At 32.9% G+C, this 21,672-nt stretch overlaps 1 protein-coding gene across 7 annotated transcripts in view; it reads left to right on the top strand.

Moving 5' to 3' along the window:
- Positions 1–21,672, top strand: part of Mier1 (MIER1 transcriptional regulator) — a 58,023-nt gene that overhangs the window by 10,171 nt on the left and 26,180 nt on the right. For 6 of the 7 annotated variants that reach the window (XM_046451051.2, XM_046451050.2, XM_046451052.2 and 3 more), the window contains 4 exons: positions 4,195–4,219; positions 8,857–9,002; positions 19,190–19,351; positions 20,239–20,371. In XM_046451051.2, coding sequence (XP_046307007.1) covers positions 4,195–4,219; positions 8,857–9,002; positions 19,190–19,351; positions 20,239–20,371 — 466 coding nt within the window. Of the gene's footprint in view, positions 1–4,194; positions 4,220–4,353; positions 4,391–8,856; positions 9,003–19,189; positions 19,352–20,238; positions 20,372–21,672 lie in introns of all 7 variants that reach the window. The other variant, XM_046451055.2, reaches the window with a different exon arrangement.

A 21,672-nucleotide genomic window follows, 5' to 3' on the forward strand; every position in this document is an offset into this window, starting at 1 on the left:
AGGGGGGGAAGTTTTATTCACTTATTTGCATGGAAAATAAGCTTTTGATTGTCTGAAATAAAAGAGCCTAGGAATACTTCCTGACTATACTACCTTAATTTTTTTTTGTAAAAATGTTAATAGTCTAGCCTTTTTCTAGAATCAATCTTTTATCTCCAGATTACAGTTTTCTGTTGCATGAAACACTTCCCATCATTTTCTACCATGTTCTAGAAAAGTGAAAAGAAATATTTGAATAATTAGGAGGCATTGAGTATTTGTTAGAACTGTTAGTAACTTTATCAACTAAATCTTAAATATACTGGCAAGGATAACATGCTATACAAAAGTTAATATAGCACTTTTTTCATTTGAGTTAGCATACTAATTACTTTTAGGTTTGTCTTTCCAGTGTTGTTTCCCATCTCTGATAAAACAAGTATATATGCACCAAAAAATTTTCAAAATTATAACTTTGAAAAAATAGTACCGAGTACTAGGTTTTCTTAAAAATTGAAAAGAGAAGAAAATGAAAATGGTTTATAATTCAACAAAAGAGATTGGAAAATTCCAAGAGAACAGAAAAATGTAAACTGAAAAAAGCCTCTTCTCCCTAATTCATCCCCTATAAAAAGCTATTATGAACAAATTCTTATGTATCTTTTTGAGGAAAAAAAATTATGCATATTCTAGTCCAGTTTGTTGCACATTCTACATTTTTTAAATCTTAATTTTCTTAGCATTTTTTTCTCTTTCAACACAAACATATCTGTCTCATCCTTTTTAATGAATTCATGGTGTCCCATTGTTTGAAGGAGCTATATATTATTTTGAACTAGTTAAAAAGTTAAAATGGATGTTGGTTTTCCCCCAACTTTTTGCTTAGAACAACATTGTGGTAATGAATGGTATACATATATCTGAGTGTACTGTTTTAGGTATATCACAAGAGGAAGTTCATGTTGGCAAAATGATGTCAAAAATTGTTGAGCTAACTCCTTTCTACCAGTAAGGTCTAAGTGCATTTTAAATATTCTTAAACCACAATTTAAAAATTTTCCAGCTTACACTCATATTTTGATCTTTTTCTGAAACCAAGTGTTTCTATAAGCACTTGTTTACGTTTAATTTTTTGTTTGTTTTAATTTTCCCCCTCTCTTACCCCTTTCTAATTTGCCGTAGTAATTGTAAATGGTGCAAGTTTTCTTGGAGGGTATTGTTAGATAGAGATATCACTTCCTAAAAAGACATAGGTTACAGTCTGGTAAGACAGATGTCAACTCTGTTCACATTTTAAACGTGCTTTGAACTGATAAAAACCATTTTAGAAGGAAATAGAAAGTAAGGGGAAAGAGAAAAAAGTTAGCAAAAAATTATGGGGTTCTTTCTCTGGAAGGTATAAAAAGAACTCTGAGGTGTCAGAGGTTGTAGGCTTCATGTCTGACTTCATTACCACAGTGGAACCTTTATCTCATTTTATATCCCTGGGTTTACTAATCTATAAAATAAGGTAATGTTAGATTTACGGTTATGATCAAGAAACTATGCCTTTGAAAATGTGTAGCATTATGTAAATATAAATTAGTTCTATATTTTTTCATAGCTAAATAAAAATTGCCCTCATTCCACCCTGAAACTTCCCATATTATTATATAAGCTCACATTTTATCTTGAAAGATAATCATTTTGTCAGTTGAACAATGTAATGTTCACAGTATGAACTGTTTTCAGATGCTAGTTTTAGAAGCTCATTTTTTATTTAATTGGATATAGTTAACTTGCAAGAAACTAATCTCATTCCTGTCTCCTAAACTGACACAATAAAATTTTATTTTGAATGTAAAATACTAAAATGTATATGGATACTAAATATGGGCAAACCATTCTGCCTTTTGCTCTTCCGTGCTAATCAATGCTTGACATATTGCAGTACCTCTGACGTAATGTGATCGTTGATGTAATCTTTGAACTTTGTGTGCTTTGCTCTATGTGGGCTATACTTACAAATGCTACCAGTTCTCTAAATATTTGGTATCTGAAAAAATGGAAAATATTTGGAACCTTTTCAGAACTTTAAAGTGGTAACTATTGACCAATAAAATAATGATCGTTTAGGGTTGGTGAGGCCTCTTGTAGATACCATTTGCAATTCAGCGTCCCTAGAATTATTCTAGGTAGTGTCAGTAAAAACATTCCCTTCAGTTTTAGTAATTTGTTTTTAATCAGAAAGCCTTTTTTATCATAAGACTGTCAAATGAGATAATTATTGGAGTGTAAATTAAAACTAAATATTTGCCTAAGAACTATTTCTCTTAAGTTTCTAATTCATAAGTAATGCATATTTTTCTTGTTTATGTCATATAAATTTTGTTCTAAAAAGAAAACCAGCATTGCAGGTGTAATGGTACACTCCTTATAATCCCAGTGGCTGGGAGGCTGAAGCATGAGGATCACAAGTTCAAAAGCCAGTCTCAGCAACTTAGCCAGATCCTACACAACTCAGTGAGATCCTGTCTCTAAATAAAATACAAAAAAAAATGGTCTGGGATGTGGTTCAATGGTTAAGTACCCCTGAGTTCAATACCAGTACTAAAAAAGAAAAGAAAACCAACATTGTAAGACTCCCTGTGGTAGTGAACAATCTGATGAAGGTGGTCAATAATGTTGCTGTAGCCTTATATGGAGATTGGGTTTATACTTGGAAAATAAAATTTAACTGCATGAAACATGAGTGAATTAATATTTTAAAATATTAGTTTGCTGTGTAATAATTGTGATGGTTAAAACCATTTCAAGTCGTAGCTATGCCCCAAAAGATGTTAAGCAAGCTAGAAACCCTTTTTGTGGTTACATTACTCTCTTCATGTCACCCCCACTCTCAGGAGTAATTAATTGGAGGAAAAAAGCATTATATTGACTGTTCCAGCAGAGTAACTTTTAAATAATTGTAGTGTTGTGGCATTGGAAATAAAATACTAGATATTGTTATTTTTTCTTAGATAATGCTATAAGAAAGAACCATTCCAAGAATTGATAGGGAAAAAAATAGGACCATTGGAAAAGTGTGCCCCAAGAACCCAAGTCACCATGAAATTTAGAATGCCATACTTAAGATAGTACACTGTATACAATTTTCAAAATGGAACTTAAAACATTTTATAGGAATTTGTCTTTGACCCTAGCTTTTGAAAAATTAAGCATCATTTTCCTAATTTCTTTTTCTTCTTGCCTCTCTCTGTCCCATTACTTAGCAGAAGCAAAGAATACTGCAGTATCCCTATCATTCTATTGCTAGTGCTTTTGGCCTTCCTCCCTGTCTGTCTTCTAATGGACGTGAAATAGGTACCTCTGAATGAATTGGCAAAGTTTTATTTATAAATTTATGTCATTTAAACATCTTTTACTGAATTTGTCTTGTAGGAATATGTAGATAAAACTTGTTTATAGTTGTAAATTAACAATTGAGGTAAAACACAACCACATACTTACTGACATGTGGTAACATTACTAAAATAAGTTCCTACAAATTTTCATCTTCATGTTTTCCAGTTGCTTGTGGTTAAATTTATGAGAGAATGGTACAGTAGAGGAAACGTTATAATTGGAAATCTTGCAGTCTCCCCTCAGATAACCTACCCTTTCTAGTCTTTAGTTTGAATGGTTACTAATTCTGTGATAACTTTTAAGAAATAATTATTTTTTGTTAAAGTTAGTCTATACTTCACATAACATTTTTAATTCTTTCCTTTTTCTTTCTTACAACATAATTTTTATTTATAATGATGCCTTTAAGTTGTTTCTGCCTCCATTTGCACAGTTCATTTTTTTAAAGCCATAGACCAGTTTGATAGCAAACTTTGTGCATAGTTTTTTTCTTTATTGGAAAGACAAAATGTATTTCAGAAAATTCCAAGATCTAAAATCATGCCTCTTAATCCACATGTTATGAGGCCCGCTTTTGCTTTTAAAATCTGAATGAATTTCATATTATTATCTTTTTTCTAGATTGAGTAGTATTCTAAATTTTTCTCTATGCTTAAATATAATAGAAAGTAAAGGGTTATGTTGAAGGTTTTAGTTTATTTTAAAACAATTCAGACATTAAAGCTTACCATAGTTTTTGGTGTGATGTTTGTCATCAGATGCTTCCTATATTGTTTGGGAAGATGTGCTATACAAAAATGCTAATTTGTCTTTTTTTCTCCCCCTCTTCAGCCATCTGTTGAGTCTTCAAGTCCAGGTAAGTATTTTCTATATTTTTTTATGATCTATAATTGCCTAACATTTGTCCTATTAGTTGCATAAAGGCTAGAGGAGTTAGACTGTCATCTGACTTCCTTTTTTTCTGAATGCTTCTTTTCTCTGGGGAAAAAGAAATGGATGAAATGTTTGACTGCCCGTGAAAGTACAGGTGAGGCTGCCGTGGGTTTGTCCTCATGACTATTTTTGGGTCCTCTTCCTCCCTCCCCCTCCTTTCCTCTTTTTCATTGATGAATTGCTGTATGTATTTATTATGATTTCAAATTGTTATTTGAATTGAAGCATATGCAAAGTGTATGCTTTGAAAGGGAATCAATTAGGTTAGACATTTATTTGTGTAGGACATTCAGAATGTTTCATTTGAGGAAAAAAACTTATTAATATATTTATTGGGGCAGGAAAATAAAGTAAAAAAAGATTCAAGAATTTAATAGTATTGTAAGTTAAGGAAGCAATTCTTAAATTTGAGTAGTATCAAGTTTTATTCTCTGACCTTTCATCTAGACTTTTTTATTTTCCCTCAGATACAGTTTTTTTATTCCTATCTTAAAGGTGTAAACTTGTGATCAATTAGGGTCACAGATTTTTTAGTTTGGTCACTGTAGTGGTGTTTAGAAATTAGACTATTTTATATAAAATCTAAATTTAAGATTTAGGGTTCTCATGATCTCAGGATCTTTGGTACTTCTGGGTACAGCATTCATATTGAAGTTCAGGAGCAGGAAGGAAAGAGTCAGGTACTAGTCTTTTTGCCTTAGTGTCCAGGGACTTTACCAAGTCATGGGTTATTTGGATTAAGGAGCATCCCTATATAGAAGAGTGTGAAAGGGAGCCTTCTGAAGCCTGGTAATGTTTTATTTAAAACACATCTCACATATATTGAATATTTAGATATGAGATACATTCCACATTATTCCATATTATTGTAGCAATCACCTTTCTGTGTCTTTAGTTTTAGGAAGAAAGCTTTTTTTCAGAAATGCTTAAAATAATGGTCCAGGGTCCTTTTCATGAATAAAAATCATTATATACGGTAGGGTTGGACTAGATTACTTCCGGAACTCTTGTAAATAACTAGAGTGCTCAGTTTCCAGTTGATTTTGTCTTTATTTCAACTGAAAGCATTTTACTTTTTCTAACATGCTTTGTGACGTTTCTGAAACTCAGGGATATTTTTAGCTTTCTGGTTTATAGATATGTTCTGGATGGGTTGAAATTGGAAGTAATCTGACCTCACATAAGTATTATATCATCATATCTTTTTTAGAAAGTAGAATTGTTTCCAGGATTTTTTTTCAAACTGATCATTTTCATTGCAAAAAATAGGTTCTAGTGTTCATTAGTATTTAGACTGTTTAGATTTTTTTTTTATCAGTTTTGAGGCATTAAGTAACAAGTGCATAAATATATAAAAATAACTTCTCCAAAACAACTCAGTTTGCATCAGCCTGGGCAGAACAGAAAGAATAATGGAGATTAAAGAACACAAATATCTTTAATCACCTTTGCTACTTGTTGAATACTTATACATGTAGATTATTTTATTTTTTAGATTGTTTTCAGACTGAGGAAAATATTTAGAGTTAGACAATGTTTTTTAATATCAGGCTTCTGCAAAAAATAATGTTTGTTGTAAGTAATGCTAGTAGAGAATTAACAAAAGTTAATGGAGAAAATCAAGAATTAGAAGCCCCATGTTAAAAAAAAAAAAAAAAAAAAATTGGTCCATGGCAAAAGACTGTGCCCTTTATAGCATGTGTACTTTGGAATCAATATTAATAATTATAATCACATGACCATACTAAGTGGTTTGTTCAAGACATCAGCCAATGTAACCTGTAAACCAAAGTGGAGGTACAATGAAAAGCTTTACCTATGACACTAGTAGCCATTAGAATCTTTGAAAAGGCATAAACTACCTTTTATGCAGTAAGATGGCATTTTGTGATAAAGCTGTGATATTTGCCTTAACACTGAAGCAAATTTTTATGTATACAACGCACTAGACTCCCTACTCCTAAGAATTTATTATGTGGTATCCTCCCCGATCCTCACCCCCAGTCCTGTAAACAGCCTAATGATGGACCTAGCAATTGACAGAAAGGAATAGGATGATTAGTTAGTTAGGATGATTAGTTACCTAAAAAACAAGGTAAAAAGTCAGGTAAAACAAAACAGTCAGATTAAGGCTAGAAAAACAACAGAAATTGAAAGTTTTAACAGAAAAAAGTGCAGTGTGTATGTAGGCGAGAATTTGGAATGAAACGGAAGAAATTCACCTACACTTTTGTTATTTAATGTTGTGAGGCAGTGAAACGTCTTACTTGGCTTTACAGATGATGACAAAAAATAGGGACTTCTGGTAAGTTAAATAGTACTTGTGATTTGATACTGTGTATTCATGGCTTGAGGTTTGTTAGTTTTTAGTTGGTACGAGAGTAACGAATAATTAGGAATTAGTGTGATTATTTTTGATAATACCTGCATTTAAGAATTATGTTATGATTAGGATAATGTACAAAGAAATGGTATGAGGTTTGGTTTTTTTTAAGGGTGTTTCTGCCTACAAAGGAGAAGAAAAGTAGAGCATCATCTGTAGAAAGACTTAATTATTGACTGCTGTGTATCTCGGAAGATTCCTGTGTGAACTGAAAGTTTCCTTTGAAAACTTGGAAAAAAGAGATAACAATTAAGACAAAAGTTTACATCTAAATTAATCATTCTTGTGCTCCTATGGAAACCGTTGTATCTAATCCCTCACTCACTGTTAGGATGCCTTTCTAAATGTATGCCAAGTTTTTCTTAATTCCAGTAGAAATTAAGATAGTATGCTTTTCTAGGTTTTTTGTAATTCTAAAACTGATAATCATTAATAACTCATTTTAATATAATCTTATATATGATTTGGCTAGCAGTTATATATTTAGTAATTCATATTTAATACCATTTTTTTAAATGCTCCTCTGAGCACACTGCCTTCAAAGTGTGCTTTGCTGTCTGACCTGGCTTACGATTCACTCATCTTAGTAAACATAGGCTGTTCTTAAGTACTCTTTGAAGCAGGATACTTAAGGACTTACATAAGGCATGGAGTGCAGTAAAAACATAGGAATTGGAATTAGACACAGGATTCAGATTCCATCTTTGCCACCTACAGTCTCTATGAGTTCTGGGGTGCTACTTAAACTCTCTAAACCTAAAGTCTTTTTTTTTTTTCCCTCCTTTTAAATGGTGTGACAATACCTACTTGATAAAATTGTTTGAAGATTAGTGAGGTGTACTGTATGTGAAGTGCTTGAGCATACTATCTGGCAATACTAAGCAGAAAAAAATGGTTCTTATTTTTTAAAAATTTGGAAGGTGACTGAAGAGCTCTGAGCTTTTGGTATTTTCTTATCCCTAGTAGTCTGGCTTTCAAAAGTCAACCTGTATGTCTCTTTGTTTTATTTAATAGTTCTCTTATTAGAGTGAAAAAGGATTAGTACATCTGTTAATATAACTTCGAACAGTTTAAATTGATGTTAAGTAATGCTTTTTCAAACTTAAGTCCAGGTTTGGCAATGGTCAAATTTGTCGATTAATTTATAGAAACTATAATCCCCAGCCTTTACAGTCTACCATTACAAAGATTGACCCTATTGAGTCTAGCAAAATTCCCTAATCACCAATATAAAAATGGACAGGCTTCCATAATAGTTACCCTAGACTATATTTAATGGTTTCAAAGAGAGTTTTTGTATGCAATTTTAATAAATTTTGCTTTTATCTCTGTCTTTGAGGAATTTCAGAACAAAATCAACTTAGTAAGTTAAAGTCACCTACTCAAATATTAGAATGTGTTCTCAAGGAAGTGCTGATAGAAGAATACTTGAGTTCATCTGTATTTTCACTATACTATATTATCCCAGGTAATTCAATGATAGGGATACATTCCAGGTAAATGTGTCATTGAAGAGTGTGTATACATAAACCTAGGTGGTATAGTCTACTACACACCTAAACTGTATGCTATAGGCACCATTGTATATGCAGCCTGTCATTGACCAAAGGTCTTCATGCAGCAGATAAGTATATTCAAATGACTGTTTATTTCACATTACTATATATTCTTCTCAGGGGCCAGAGGGATCTTTACTCATTGCTCATTGAGTCTATCAAACAGTATTTAAATGGTTAAGATTGTGAGTTTTCCTACACCCAAAGTTATTTTTAATTGATATGATCAATTTATTCTTTACAACTTAAGCTTCACAATCAGAAGATTATAGCACAGTTTTTAAAGCTATAAATATTTACCCTCCCTCAATTTTGCAGTTGTAACTGAAACTATAGGAGTAAAAACGGGTCAAACTCTAAACCCTTAGAAGAGTGTTTTATGTAGGACTGGGGATGTAGCTCAACAGTAAAGCTCTCTCCTAGAAGAGTTTTGGGTGTGTGTGTGTGAGTGTGTGTGTGATAATGAATAAGTTCAGGAATTTTAAAAAGCAGTAATATTTACTGTTATAACTTTCTATGATAATTTTTTTACTTATATGTGGCTTCAATAATGTATGTACACTAAATTAATAAGATATACCTAATTTGGTTTACCATATTTTTAAAAATATTCTTTACCAGGAGGTTCAGCAACATCAGATGACCATGAATTTGATCCATCAGCTGACATGCTGGTTCATGATTTTGATGATGAACGAACATTAGAAGAGGAAGAAATGATGGAAGGAGAAACAAACTTCAGTTCTGAAATAGAGGATCTTGCAAGGGTAAATAATATTAAGAGCTAGAGGATGAAGCAGTTATAACTTTTTTGTGGAGAGAGAAAACATTGAAATTTTGATGCTCTAGTTTCAGGGAATATCATTTGATCATAGGTGGAATATTTAAAGTTTGAAATTAAATAGTGTTTAAAAAATAGTTTTATTGGGGACTGGGGTTGTGGCTCAGTGGTATAGAGTGCTTGCCTTGTACTCGTGAGGCCCTGGGTTCGATCCTCAGCACCGCATAAAAATAAACAAATTAAAAAAAAATAAAGATATTTTAAAAAAAAAAAAAAAAAAAAAAAAATAGTTTTATTATGTGAAATAATAGAATTCAGTAGTGAATTTGGTAAGGGGTCACAGGGCTGGGTCAAAATGGACTATAAAGTAAAACAATTCTAAGTTTCCTCTTACATTCCTACTACTTTTCCCCAGTTACTACACCTTTTATTTACTTCCCTTCAAAGCCAAAATATTTTAAGAATTGTCATCATCTCCCATTTACTGCATAAAGTGTTCTGGATTGTTCTGTCCCTTCCTATCAAGGTGACCCTTGACATTAATTGTTATATTCTTTATTATATTCACTTTCCTCTGTCTACCTCACTTTTTCTCAGTGCTAATAAATGCAGTTTACTGTTCCCTTCTTCTACTTGAATTCTGGAGTACCCCACTTTATTTTTTTCTATCCATTCTCTCCCCCTCGCACTATTCACTGTCTTGCAGACTCTTCTTCCTTTAGCCAAGATTTAAATGTTTGCATTTCTTGATTCTCAGTTGTGTTTTTTTCCCTCCTGTTTCTAACTAGATAAATGCACCTCAAAGTGCAGTTATGAGGGTCAACTGCATCATCAGAGTTGTCGTAGACTTATATTTTTTAAAATATTATTTAGTTGTAGAAGAACAGCATTTTATCTGTCTATTTATGTATTTATTTATTTGGTGCTGAGGATCTAACCTAGTGCCTCACACATGCCAGGCAAGCACTTTACCACTGAGCCACAACCCTGGTCCATAGACTTATTTTTAAAACAGCAGATTCCTCTGCCTCTCTCCAGGCATACGAAATCAGGATCTCTGGGAATGGGATTCAGATCTTCAGTGTCATTAAGCAGGTTTGAATTGTGTGCACAACAAATTTTGAAAATCTGATCAACCTGTTTTTGTATATGCTCAGTTTTTCTACATTGCTAGTATTAAATTATTCCCTATCTCCAATTTGTTCATCCAACTTGGCATGTCTGCTTGTATATTTCAACAGACATCTGTAAATTTTAAATATCCAAGCAAGAACTGTTGATTGTTCTCTCTGTGACTGTTCCTTCCCTACTTCTCTCTCTCTGAAACATACTATTACTGTTTACCCTTTTGTTTAAGTCAGAAACTAGGGAGTTAGCTTCCTTCTCTCCCAATATCAAATTTCTAAATAAGCGTATCATTTCTACCCACAAAAATATTTCTTGTCTGATTCTTTTGTTCCCTCTCTTCCCAGGTTGCAATCACTTCTATCCTAGATTATTACTGTAGCTTCTTAACTGGTTTCCCATTTCTCTTTTACTGTCTTGCTCCTACTATATTTCCTCCCAGCAGCCATGATGATCTTTTGAAAATGTAATTGAGTTTATTGCAACCTCCTAACTTCCTGTTATTCCTAAAGAAAATTCAGCCTTGTGCAAGGCTATCTGAATGATAAGATTTCTCATCCATATACTGCATTGCCCCTGTTATTGCTATTTCATAACCATAACCATACTAGCTGCTTTGTTCTTGGATTTTCCAGTTTTTCCCTGCTTTGAAACTTTTTCACAAATAAACACTCTGGTACATATTTTCAAAGGCTAGCTCCTATGAATTTGTTGTTGCTCCTACAGAATGGTCTTTCCTATTCCTCAATTAGTGTTATTTTTTGGTTGGTTGGTTTTAACCACTATTGTATCCTATTCAATGCTTTTTTAAAATCCTAACTCAATTTTTAAATTTTTATTTAATTTATTATTTGTAGCCTCCACGAATTTAGTGAGGAGAAGGGACCTGTCAGTTTTATTCACCAGTGTAATTCATGGTACATAGCAGAGTGATCACTCCAAAAAAAAAAAAAAAGAATGAATGACTACATAAATCAATCTGGCATGCTCTATAATATGATCTGCTTATACTCCATGTTAAAAAGAACATTAGATAAATGACAGTGCCAACTTTTAAGGATTTGGAATATATAATATGGAAAAATGACTGTTTTTACTTTCATAGTAATAATGACTATGTTTCAGAATTTTAGTTTGAAGCTGGCATGATAGTATGTACCGGTAATTCCAGTGACTCAGGAGGCTGAGGCAAGAGGATTGAAAGTTCAAGGCTAGCCTCAGCAATTTATCAAGGCCCTAAGCAACCTAGCAAGACCCTGGCTCAAAATAAAAAGTGCTGGGAATGTAGCTTAGTGGTAAAGCACCTCTGGGTTCAATCCCTGGTACAAAAAAAAAAAAATTTAAGAGCTTATAAAGAAGTTCTCTTGCCATTTAGGCAAGTCTTATTAGATGGTACCATTTTGGATCATTTAGTGATTAGAGCTGACTTAATCCATAGTGCCTAAGCAATTTAATAATTTAATTATTTTGAGCCAGAGAAGAATATCGGTCTTGGTGGCAGTGGTGTATATTGGTTATCACAAAACCTTTCAAGAATTGATTAAAAGCACATTATAAACTTAGAAATCTTCTTTAGATAGCATTAGACAGGGATAATTTGCTTGGAATCAAAACCTAGGTGAACATCAAGGAAAACAATTGATTTATGAAATGCATGTTGTGGATGGTACTGAGGATTAAACCCCAGGCCTTATGCATGCTAGGCAAGCACTCTACCAAGAGATCCATCTCCAAATAAATTTGTATATTTGGGGGCAGGGGACAATTAATTTATCACTCAGTAGCTTCATATATTTCTGAAATGGAAAGGCAGTTATTTTCAATTATTTGCCTATAGTCACAGAAACTTTAGCTATATTTTCAAATAAACTATCATGGGGTAAAAGGCATAGGCATAGGAGGAACATGTTATATTTTCCATATTATCACATTCTGTGTTAGTACAGTTTGTAATAATTTATGAGGTGGAATGATGATTTGCTTCTATTTCAGAGAATGGGCTATTAACATTTACTTAGTATAAAATTGTTAATGGGTCCTGCTGATATTATAGGTATATCATTATCTTTCCCTATTTCTCTATTTCACATTTCTATCTCCTCTTAGTCCCCCCAAATTTGCTTTCAAATAATCCCTCTTTAGGAAATAGTAATTAAAATAGAATTATTTATAAAAGTTAGAAAAAGTAACAAAAAAGACAATGGAACCAATCCTTTTATTTCACCCAGTCTTATTCCTTCTCACATTCTTCTTTTAACTTCTCTCAAAAACCATTGAAATCTTAGGTTTAAGAGTATCACCAATGCTTTCGTATGTAATCTGAAGCTAAGGTGTTTGAGGGTTGGTATGTTATATTTCCTATAGTTATAAAGTTGTTAGGTATGAATCAAACCAAATTTGTTTTTGTTCTTATTTTTTAAAAATGCACAAGATTTTATGTTGATTACATTTGCTTTTAGAGAAACAAAATATTAATTACATTAGAAAGTGACAGTGTGTTTTTCACCTGACATATTGGTTGCATGTAATGATTTTATGAAGTAATTGTGAACAAACTCCTAATAATTTGTTCATAAAGTGACTGTAACTGCATAGTATGTGGCTTTAAGTTTGATTTGAATTCTAACTTTTTAGTGGAAACTGTTGATAGAAGCAGCTTTGATTTGTACTATTATAATTGTATGTATGTAGTCAACATTAAAGGTATTTTAATTAAATAAATTTAGTATTTAAATGTTTTAATGGGGGCTAGGATTGTAGCTCAGTGACAGAGCACTTGCGTTGCATGTATGAGGCCCTGAGTTTGATCCTCAGCACCACATTACTATCTATAACTACAAAAAAAATTTTTTTTAATGTTTTAATAGATATAAATACGTTAGAATTTATTGTAGTGATAGTAGGAAGAATATCAAAATCATTCCCAGAGTAAAGATACTTCATTTGCCATGAATTTAGCAGTTCTCAAGTTTAACTTTGTTTTCCAAATACTCTTAAAATTCAGAGATTAGTAATTGGGCACAATTATAGCACTACATTTGGGAAAAGAAAGATCAGGATTAGCTGTATCTTTATGCATTTAGATATATTTTTGGAAAAAAAATCACACTTTAGCAATATTAATATTTAATATATATTTTTTACATTTGGCATGTTCCCAATGAATCTCCAGAGCTGGAAAATAAAAATTAAAATGTGAGAGACTGAGATTTTTCTTGAGGTATACATACAACTGAATTATATAAATACAAAAGAAAGCCCAGCATAGGGGTTATAAAGAGTTCATTGCCTTCATCCCTTCATAGTTTATCTTCTAACCAAGCCCCAACCCCAAGAGGTTGATTACCTTAGGAACCATCTCTCTAATCTGAATGTGGTCCCTTAGGTCTTCCTGGCTAGAAATAAGGTTCTTTCCTTCTTTCTCCTCTCTTCATAAGCGTTTATGGTTTTGTCCATTTTGGTACAGTAGATATAAGAGGAGTCTACCCACTTAATGGCCCTAACATCTAGGCTAGCTAGCATCTGTTGTCACATACAATAATTTCTTAATGACTAACCCTTTGGTGCAAGAGAGAAATCACCTCTTTTTCAGCCAGATGATTGACAACACTCCAGCCTTTTTACTGATGTGTTTGATGACTTTACCCTATCATCTTACACGTGGAACAGACTTCATTTTAGATATTTTGTCTTTTTTAAAAGTCTATATTTTTACCTTTATTTGGCTTCCCTTTAGCTTATGCAGATGATTGCCCCCTTTTTGTTTCAGTGCTTAGATAGCTTATTTCTTAAAGCACAATATGTAAGTAAATGCATAGTCTTATATTTTTGTTCACTTGTATTATGCCCATTTTCACTGTTCCTCATAATCTATTAACCCAGTACTTTTTATCTTCATACTACATCAAGGTAATGTGCACTTACCACATTAGGTTTCCAGGAATCCAGGAAGGCAATATATATACATATATAAGTAAGTGAGTTAGCTGCCTGGGTTCATAATTCAGTTGCACTCCTTAATCAGCATGGTGACTTGGGATTAACATTGTTAAGGTTCAGTTGTTATTATAAAGACAATATATCTAAAGCACTTGGCTCAATATCTGGCACATGATGACCTCTAAATAAATCTTAATTTCAAAGCTGTCTGTGACCCACAGCTATGATCTACTGTGTTCCCTCTTTGTTCCCCCTTTTCTATTCTGTTAATATTTGTATGAATGGGAATAAAACACTGCTAGGTTATTCTGATGTTCCAATTAAGTTGAAGGCCCCTTAGTCACCTGGTAGAATGCAGACTTGAATAACATGAGAAGTCTTCTAAAACAGGTGACTAACAGCTCCTAATACAGTAACGTACTGTTGTTTGAATTTATTCATCAGTTTTGTTTCTTCCCAAGAGAGAAATAACAATATTTGCTGTATAGGATAGCATTACTGTGCATAGCATCAGAACCTGTGGAGTACAAAGACAGAAAGAAATCCATCTAGAAATAACTGCCAAAATGAAGAATTTGGCATAAGACCCAAGGGATTTCATTAAGGGTAACCAGGCCTTGGGGACTCCAGGGCCACCAAGATATATTTTCTTTGCTTCTACTTTTCTGGTTTTCCTTTTTCATATCAACTTTTGTCACCTGGTGCTGTCAGTTTCTAAGTCTCCCAGATTCACTGCTTGTGACAGTTGTCTTTCTTTAACTGGTGTCATTCCAGAAGCAAACCATGAAGCGCCGGTTATCTGGGTCATACTGTGTCTGCCTACTACCGAGTAAGGGTTACTTCTATTTACAGACCAAGGAAAACTAGAGAAAAAAACAAATCTGTTCACAGTTGAATCATGGAAGACAATCTGAGCATTCTCAACTTGGTTATTGAAAAAAAGGACAGAAGGACATGTCTGGACTGATGAATACTGCTGTACATTGTTGCCTGGGGTCTAAAAGAGCTAGGAGAAACCTATGAACTTTTCAGTCTGTCTGAAGAGGAACTGATTGTCAAGAGACGCAGACTGTCCTAAGAGATTCTACTTCTGAGTCCAGTCAAAAATAAGAATTGTATACTATCCCTCTGCAGTTTTTTTTATGTTTTTCTGTTTATCTGATATACACACATACACATATACAGACAGTTTTTTTAATTGAGATGTTTGTACATATTTATGGGGTACATTATGGTCATTCAGTAGATGTGTACAGTATATCATAATCAAATCACGGCAGTAAGCATTTCCTTCTCTTAAGCCAATTGTCATTTTTGTGTGTTGGGAATTCATACTGTCCTAATCATTTTGAAATATATGTGATTGTTTTAACCAGTAGGTACCCTACTGTGTAAAGGAAGAAACAAAAATAATTTCTATATTTTGATTTGGGGTCCTTATATCCCCTTCTCAGTATCTAGTGACCATTATTTCTTTCTGTCCTTATTAATCTCCACAAATGAAAATTTGCATATTTCTCTTAATTGACTGAATAATGACCTCTAATTCCATACTTGTTGCAGTAAATGAGAAGACCTCATTCTTTTTATGTTCAAATAGTATTCTATAAATATTTCTCATCATCTTTATCCATTCATCCACTGAAGGATATCTGGGCTGATTGTGTATTTTGATTATTGTGAATGGTACATGGGGTGGCAATGAACATGAGTGTGCAGATATCTTTTTGATATGATTTCATCTCCTTAGGATATATACCCAGTGGTAGAGCTGCTGAGTTATATGGTGGTTCTTTTTTTAGATTTTTAAGGAACCTGCATACTGATTTCCATAATGGCTATACTAATTTACATTCCCACGAACAGTGTATGTGTTCCCTTTTCTTTTTGATGATAGCCCTTCAAACTGGGGTAAGATGATATCTCATTGTGGTTTTTGTTTTGCAGTTCTCTGGTGATCAGTGAAATTGAGTTAAAAACAATATTCCTAATTTAACAGTAACAATAAAACATCATACCTCAAAAAAGTTCTTGAGTATAACACTCCCTTTTAGAATCTAAGTAACCCTAGAGAAACCAGGTTAAAAACAAAAATACCAATCCTAACTTTATCTATAACTGATCTTTCAGTAATGTGTAGCTATTTGAAATTAATTTCTTTTTGCTAGTTTCTGTAAAGTGTATCTGTTGTAATCAAGTTGACCTGATTTTTCATTTTTGTTTCTGTTGCCACTTCCTGTCTTTCTTTCTGTCATAGTTCTATACTGTTTTCTTCTAATTCAAATAGTTCTCCTTCAAATGCACTATACTGAGTCCACTTTTCACCCTTTCTGTTCTCCACTTAGTCAATATTGGAAGGATTGCTAAATTTTTCTCTGAGAAATGAATTTTTACGCAGTGAGTCACACTATCTTTGCATGCAAGAGGGAAAAATTTTGATGAGATCATGGATGTCAGACATTCTTTGTTCTTCATAGTGGAATATTCAGTGAGTATATAATCTTTTGTAGGGTAACAAAATGGTGATAAGCATTATTAAAGAAAATATTCATGCCTTACTACTTTCACTGGAAAGGCTGATTAGCTGATACCTTATACTAGATCTTTGAGATTAGTGATTCTCAAGGTGGTCCCATACTAGTACCAGCAGTATTACCTGGGACTTTTTAAAAAGAAAGATTCTTAGACACCTCATCTAAGTCCTATTAGGTTAGAGACTTGGGTGAGGCCTAGCATCCTGTTTTAATAAGCCTTCAAGGTGGTTTTACTTCTTGTGAATAAGAACAACAATAGAGAACTGGAGGATATTTATTTGATAATCTGTATCTTAGAGTAAATCAAGTGTTTTACTCTAGTCTAGAAGATGAGTTCAAAGTAGAGCACTGCCACTTAAGTAGTTGTGTGGTCTCTCAAAATATAAGTTAATTCAGTTGTAAAAATTTGAAGGTAGTTGGGCACAGTGCTGTGTACACGTGTAATCCCAACTATTTGGGAGGTTGTGATAAGAAATGTGAGTTCAAGATAGTGAGACTTCATCTTGAATTTTAAAACATAAATAAAAATTAGGGGAAATATTAACATACATTTGGATGGTTTTGAGGATAAGCTAAATGTGGAACAAGATCTTCATGAATTCTTAAAGCCTATATAAATATTAGTTGCAAACCGCTCTACTAGTGGTTCCTGCTTTGGCTCTTATTCATACTGGTGGCATTAGTGACTCTTGTTCATAGTAGTAACTTAGGTACTGAACCTGCTTCTAATTTGGGGTGCAAGGTGAGTTTAATATTATATGAGGTGGGATTAGGAGTTCTGGGTATTACAATAAAGTTTTTATCTCAGTGCACGCTGTTTGTCTCTGCTTGTTTTCCTCATTTGCAAATAAAGGTAGCAAACACTCCTCCTAGGTTTTTGTTTTGTTTTGTTTTGTTTATCTAATGAGATTGTGTAATGTTCTGACTGCTTAAGAGAGAGAAGGTGAAATCAAAGCATGTATCATAGCTTCCTGGAACATAAGAGATACTTGATAACAACTATTATTGTGTATAAAACTTTCCTTTTCTGTATCTTTCTTCTCTTTCTTCCTCTTGATTTTGAAGTTCTGTTTTACTAAGTACTGACTCCTGATATGCCAGTTTCAATGTCCTATACCAGATCCTTGGTACATGGGCCAGATCTGCATAGACCAGATCCTTGAACACCTCAAACACTATATGCTGTACATAACCATAGTGTAAAAGTTGTCAGTTAAGTATGTCAACTGGTCATTTCAGCTGGAGTGGCAATATCTTACATGATATAGTTACCACTTTTCAGGTTATACCATCTGCAAATCCTTGGTTTCTCTTTCAGATACAGGATTACAAATTGGTTTCCATTTACAATGGGAAATAGAAGTATCAATTGGTATTTTTTTCCTGTAACAAATTTTCAAATTATAAGCCAGGTATGGTGCTGTACACCTGAAATCCCAGCATTTTGGGAGGTTGAGACAGGAGGATTGCAAGTTTGAGGTTAGCCTCAGCAAATTAGTGATGTCTTCAACAACTTACCTTCAACAACAGACCCTGTCTCAAAATAAAAAAATAAAAGGATAAAGCACCACTAGGTTCAATCCGTAATACACAACCCCCCAAAAGAAAGAGTTTCAAATTATAATTGTTAGATTACTTACTGAGTGTGGATTCCTGATGATGGGGGTTAATTTTTGTTATCTGTGTGATAGTATCAGGTTTTATTTTACATTCTGACATACTCATTGTCTCTGGAGCAATGTGTTCAACACATGGGTTGAACTGATTTCTTTCCATAAGTAAGGCACAAAATGCTGGGGAAATATAAAACATGTCTTATTTCACAAGTACCATTTTTCTGAGATTTAAACTGACCAACACTTCTGTTTTTGCTCATTGTGTGTTTATGTGTGTTATTTGTGTGTGTGTGTGTGTGTGTGTGGTGTTTAAATAATTAGGATTAAACTTTTTATAATCATAATTTTGTTGTGTTATCCTGATACTTATGTCACTTCATTACTGATTAGAGTTGAGCATCTTCTACAGAAAATTGGCATCATTTCACTGAATAAGGATATATCTATTTCATCCACAGAAGGTTTGTTTGTTGGGAGGATTAAAGAAGGTTCCTGGATGAGGCACCATTGTGTACTTTTTTTATGGACTTTTTGAGTTAGCCAATTTAAATCTGGCTCCATGATGTGTAACTTGTGGTTTTGAAGGAAATGTTTACCTGTATTCTTTTATCTATGAAATGGAGATAATGTAAGAGTTCCATAACATAGATGGCAAGAATTGCACAAGTAAATGATTCTGGATTACGATAGCCATATATTTGTTATGTAACTAATATATTCAGTATCATTCCTGCATATGTTATCACTACTTTTCAGTGATTTGGTTGGAATTATAATTGATGAGGCTTACAGGAATATTTAAAATACTTTAGGATTTTAGGCTTTAGAAATATTTTACCTTTTATTATTTGAAAATTCTTGATAAAAGTTTTAAAGGTAATCTTTTGTGTAGTTGTGGTATAGTCTAGAAATACGAAATCACCAATTTCAGAAACTGACTTTTATTTTGGTTTATTTAGGAAGGCGACATGCCAATTCATGAACTTCTCAGTCTTTATGGTTATGATAGTACTGTTCGACTACCTGAAGAAGATGAGGAGGAAGAAGAGGAAGAAGAGGAGGGTGAAGATGATGAAGATGCTGATAATGACGACAACAGTGGCTGCAGTGGGGAAAATAAGGTAAGGTTATACACTGTACAGTATTTGCCTTCTTACTGGCGGAGGATATATGTTCTAAGACCCTTAATAGATGACTGAAACAAAAATACAAAGCTCTTTGAGGTTTGTAAATTAGGTATAATAAGAGATTGAATGTTAAATTTTAAAATATTATGGAAATTTGTAATATAATAATAAACAGGAATTTGGTCATTGTCATCTCATATTTCTTTTCAATACCTTTTCTCAATCATATATGAGCTTACATAAATTTTTTTTAAGTTACTGCTTTTAAGTAATAAAGCAAAATTGGCAATGTGCGTTCATTTTTCTGTTTTTGTTTTTTAATATAATCTTAGATGCAAGAAGAGGTTCAAAATTGCCATAGGAAGTTTCTTTACCCTTCAGTCAGGTCTGTTGGCACACACTGGTAATCCCAGCAAATTGAGAGGCTGAGGCTGGAGGATCACAAATTTGAGGCCAGCCTCAACAATTTAGCAGGATCCTAGCTCAAAAAAATAAAATTAAATTAAAAAATCAAAAATAAATAGAAAGGGCTAGGATTTAGCTCAGTGGTAGAGTAACCCTGAGTTCAATGCCCAGTATTGCCAAAAAAAAAAAGTCAGTTTCTGCATTCTTCACCCAATTTCCCTTAATTTATGTTAAATAAAGATTAATTGAAACTGAGAAATCACTGATATAGTACTGTTAACCGTAGACTATTTGAATTTCGCCAGTTTTTCTACTAATTTTCTTTTTCCTATCCCAAGGGCCAAACCACAGCATCATGTTGCTACTAGTTTATTTTAGTCTTCTAGTTATATTTAAAACAAACTTTGAACACCATGGTGTTCCATCTGCAGTGCAACTGTGTTCTTCACATCTTAAATAAATTTATTATTTCATAGGAAGAGAATATAAAGGATTCATCAGGTCAGGAGGATGAAACTCAGTCTTCCAATGATGATCCATCACAATCTGTTGCTTCTCAAGATGCCCAGGAAATAATTCGCCCACGTCGATGTAAATATTTTGATACAAGTATGTGATATTTTTAATATAGTTGAAATATAATTTTTACTATTTTAAACATTACCTGTGATTCTAATGTGTCTTTCACTATTCTGTTTGAATTCATTTATTCTGATATCTATTTCAAAATTAAATGGAGTTTATTGTAGATTCTTTGTTTAGCAATGCTAAGGCCCTTTTGTCAGTAACTATATAGTAATTATTATATCATGTATTACCTCATTGGATGTGTTCCTTTTATTTCTTGTACTCTTTCTCTTAGTTTTCATTTTTTCCTTTTGTCTCAGCCTTTTTTAGGTATACTCATGTATCACTTAACAAATGAGATGCATTCTTTTTTTTTCCTGTTTTTTATTGGTGCATTATAATAGTTCATAATGATGGGATTTGTTATTACATATTCATATATGCACACAATGTAACAAGATAATTTTGGCCAGTATCATTTCCCAACAACTAGAATATGTTCTGAGAAATGTATTATTAGGTAATTTCTTGGTTGTGAGAACATAAAGAGTGTACTTAGATGAACTAAGTGGCTACATCACCATATACTCTTATGGGACCACCATAATATATGCAGTCTGTTGTTGACTTAAAGGTCTTTATGCAGAGCATGAGTACATTGCTTTGTCTACCCTTGTGGCTCCCAGGTCTAAAGAAGTGGTTGATCTTGAGGTAGAAACGTATTTGTATGTTTCATCTAAGTCCACCATGTTTCATTGTAAGTCCACATTACTCTAGAAGATAGCTTTTTGATAAGTCAGCTGCCAATATTATAAGATTGTTTATGGTCTAAATTTCAGTACTTTAAAAAGGAAGAAAATTGTGTGAAGAAAAATAACCTCATGAAATCTTGTATGGAAATAACTAAATTAAACATGGCTACTACTTTATGTGATTGATTGTTACACATTTAATTTAGAAGTGAACTTAGTACTGCTAATTATAATTTTTGTGAAATAATAATTGTGAGTTTTTAATCAAAGATGGTCCAAGTGAAAGTGTTAGTGCAAGAAGATATTAGTTACTGAAATAATTGTTAATTTTCTTTAAGGAAAATGTTGTTTTTCCCTTAAGTTAAATCAAGATCCACTTGCCAATGTCTGATTAAAAGTAGGATGCTAAGTGGCTACTCTGCCTCTTTGAACAATATTTATTTCAAACTTCTAATCTGGTATTTCTATGTAGAAACTATACATATACCTCCTATCTTAGCTTCTCCATGGCAGGCTTACGTTATTTTTATGTGTAATATCTTTTTGAACATTGTGTGCCATTTTAGATTTGAGAAAATACTGACACTTTAA

The sequence above is a fragment of the Marmota monax genome, unplaced genomic scaffold (assembly GCF_021218885.2).
Source record: "Marmota monax isolate L192 unplaced genomic scaffold, Marmota_monax_Labrador192_F-V1.1 WCK01_AAM20220418_F8-fsc00023, whole genome shotgun sequence".
NCBI classification, from domain to species: domain Eukaryota; kingdom Metazoa; phylum Chordata; class Mammalia; order Rodentia; family Sciuridae; genus Marmota; species Marmota monax.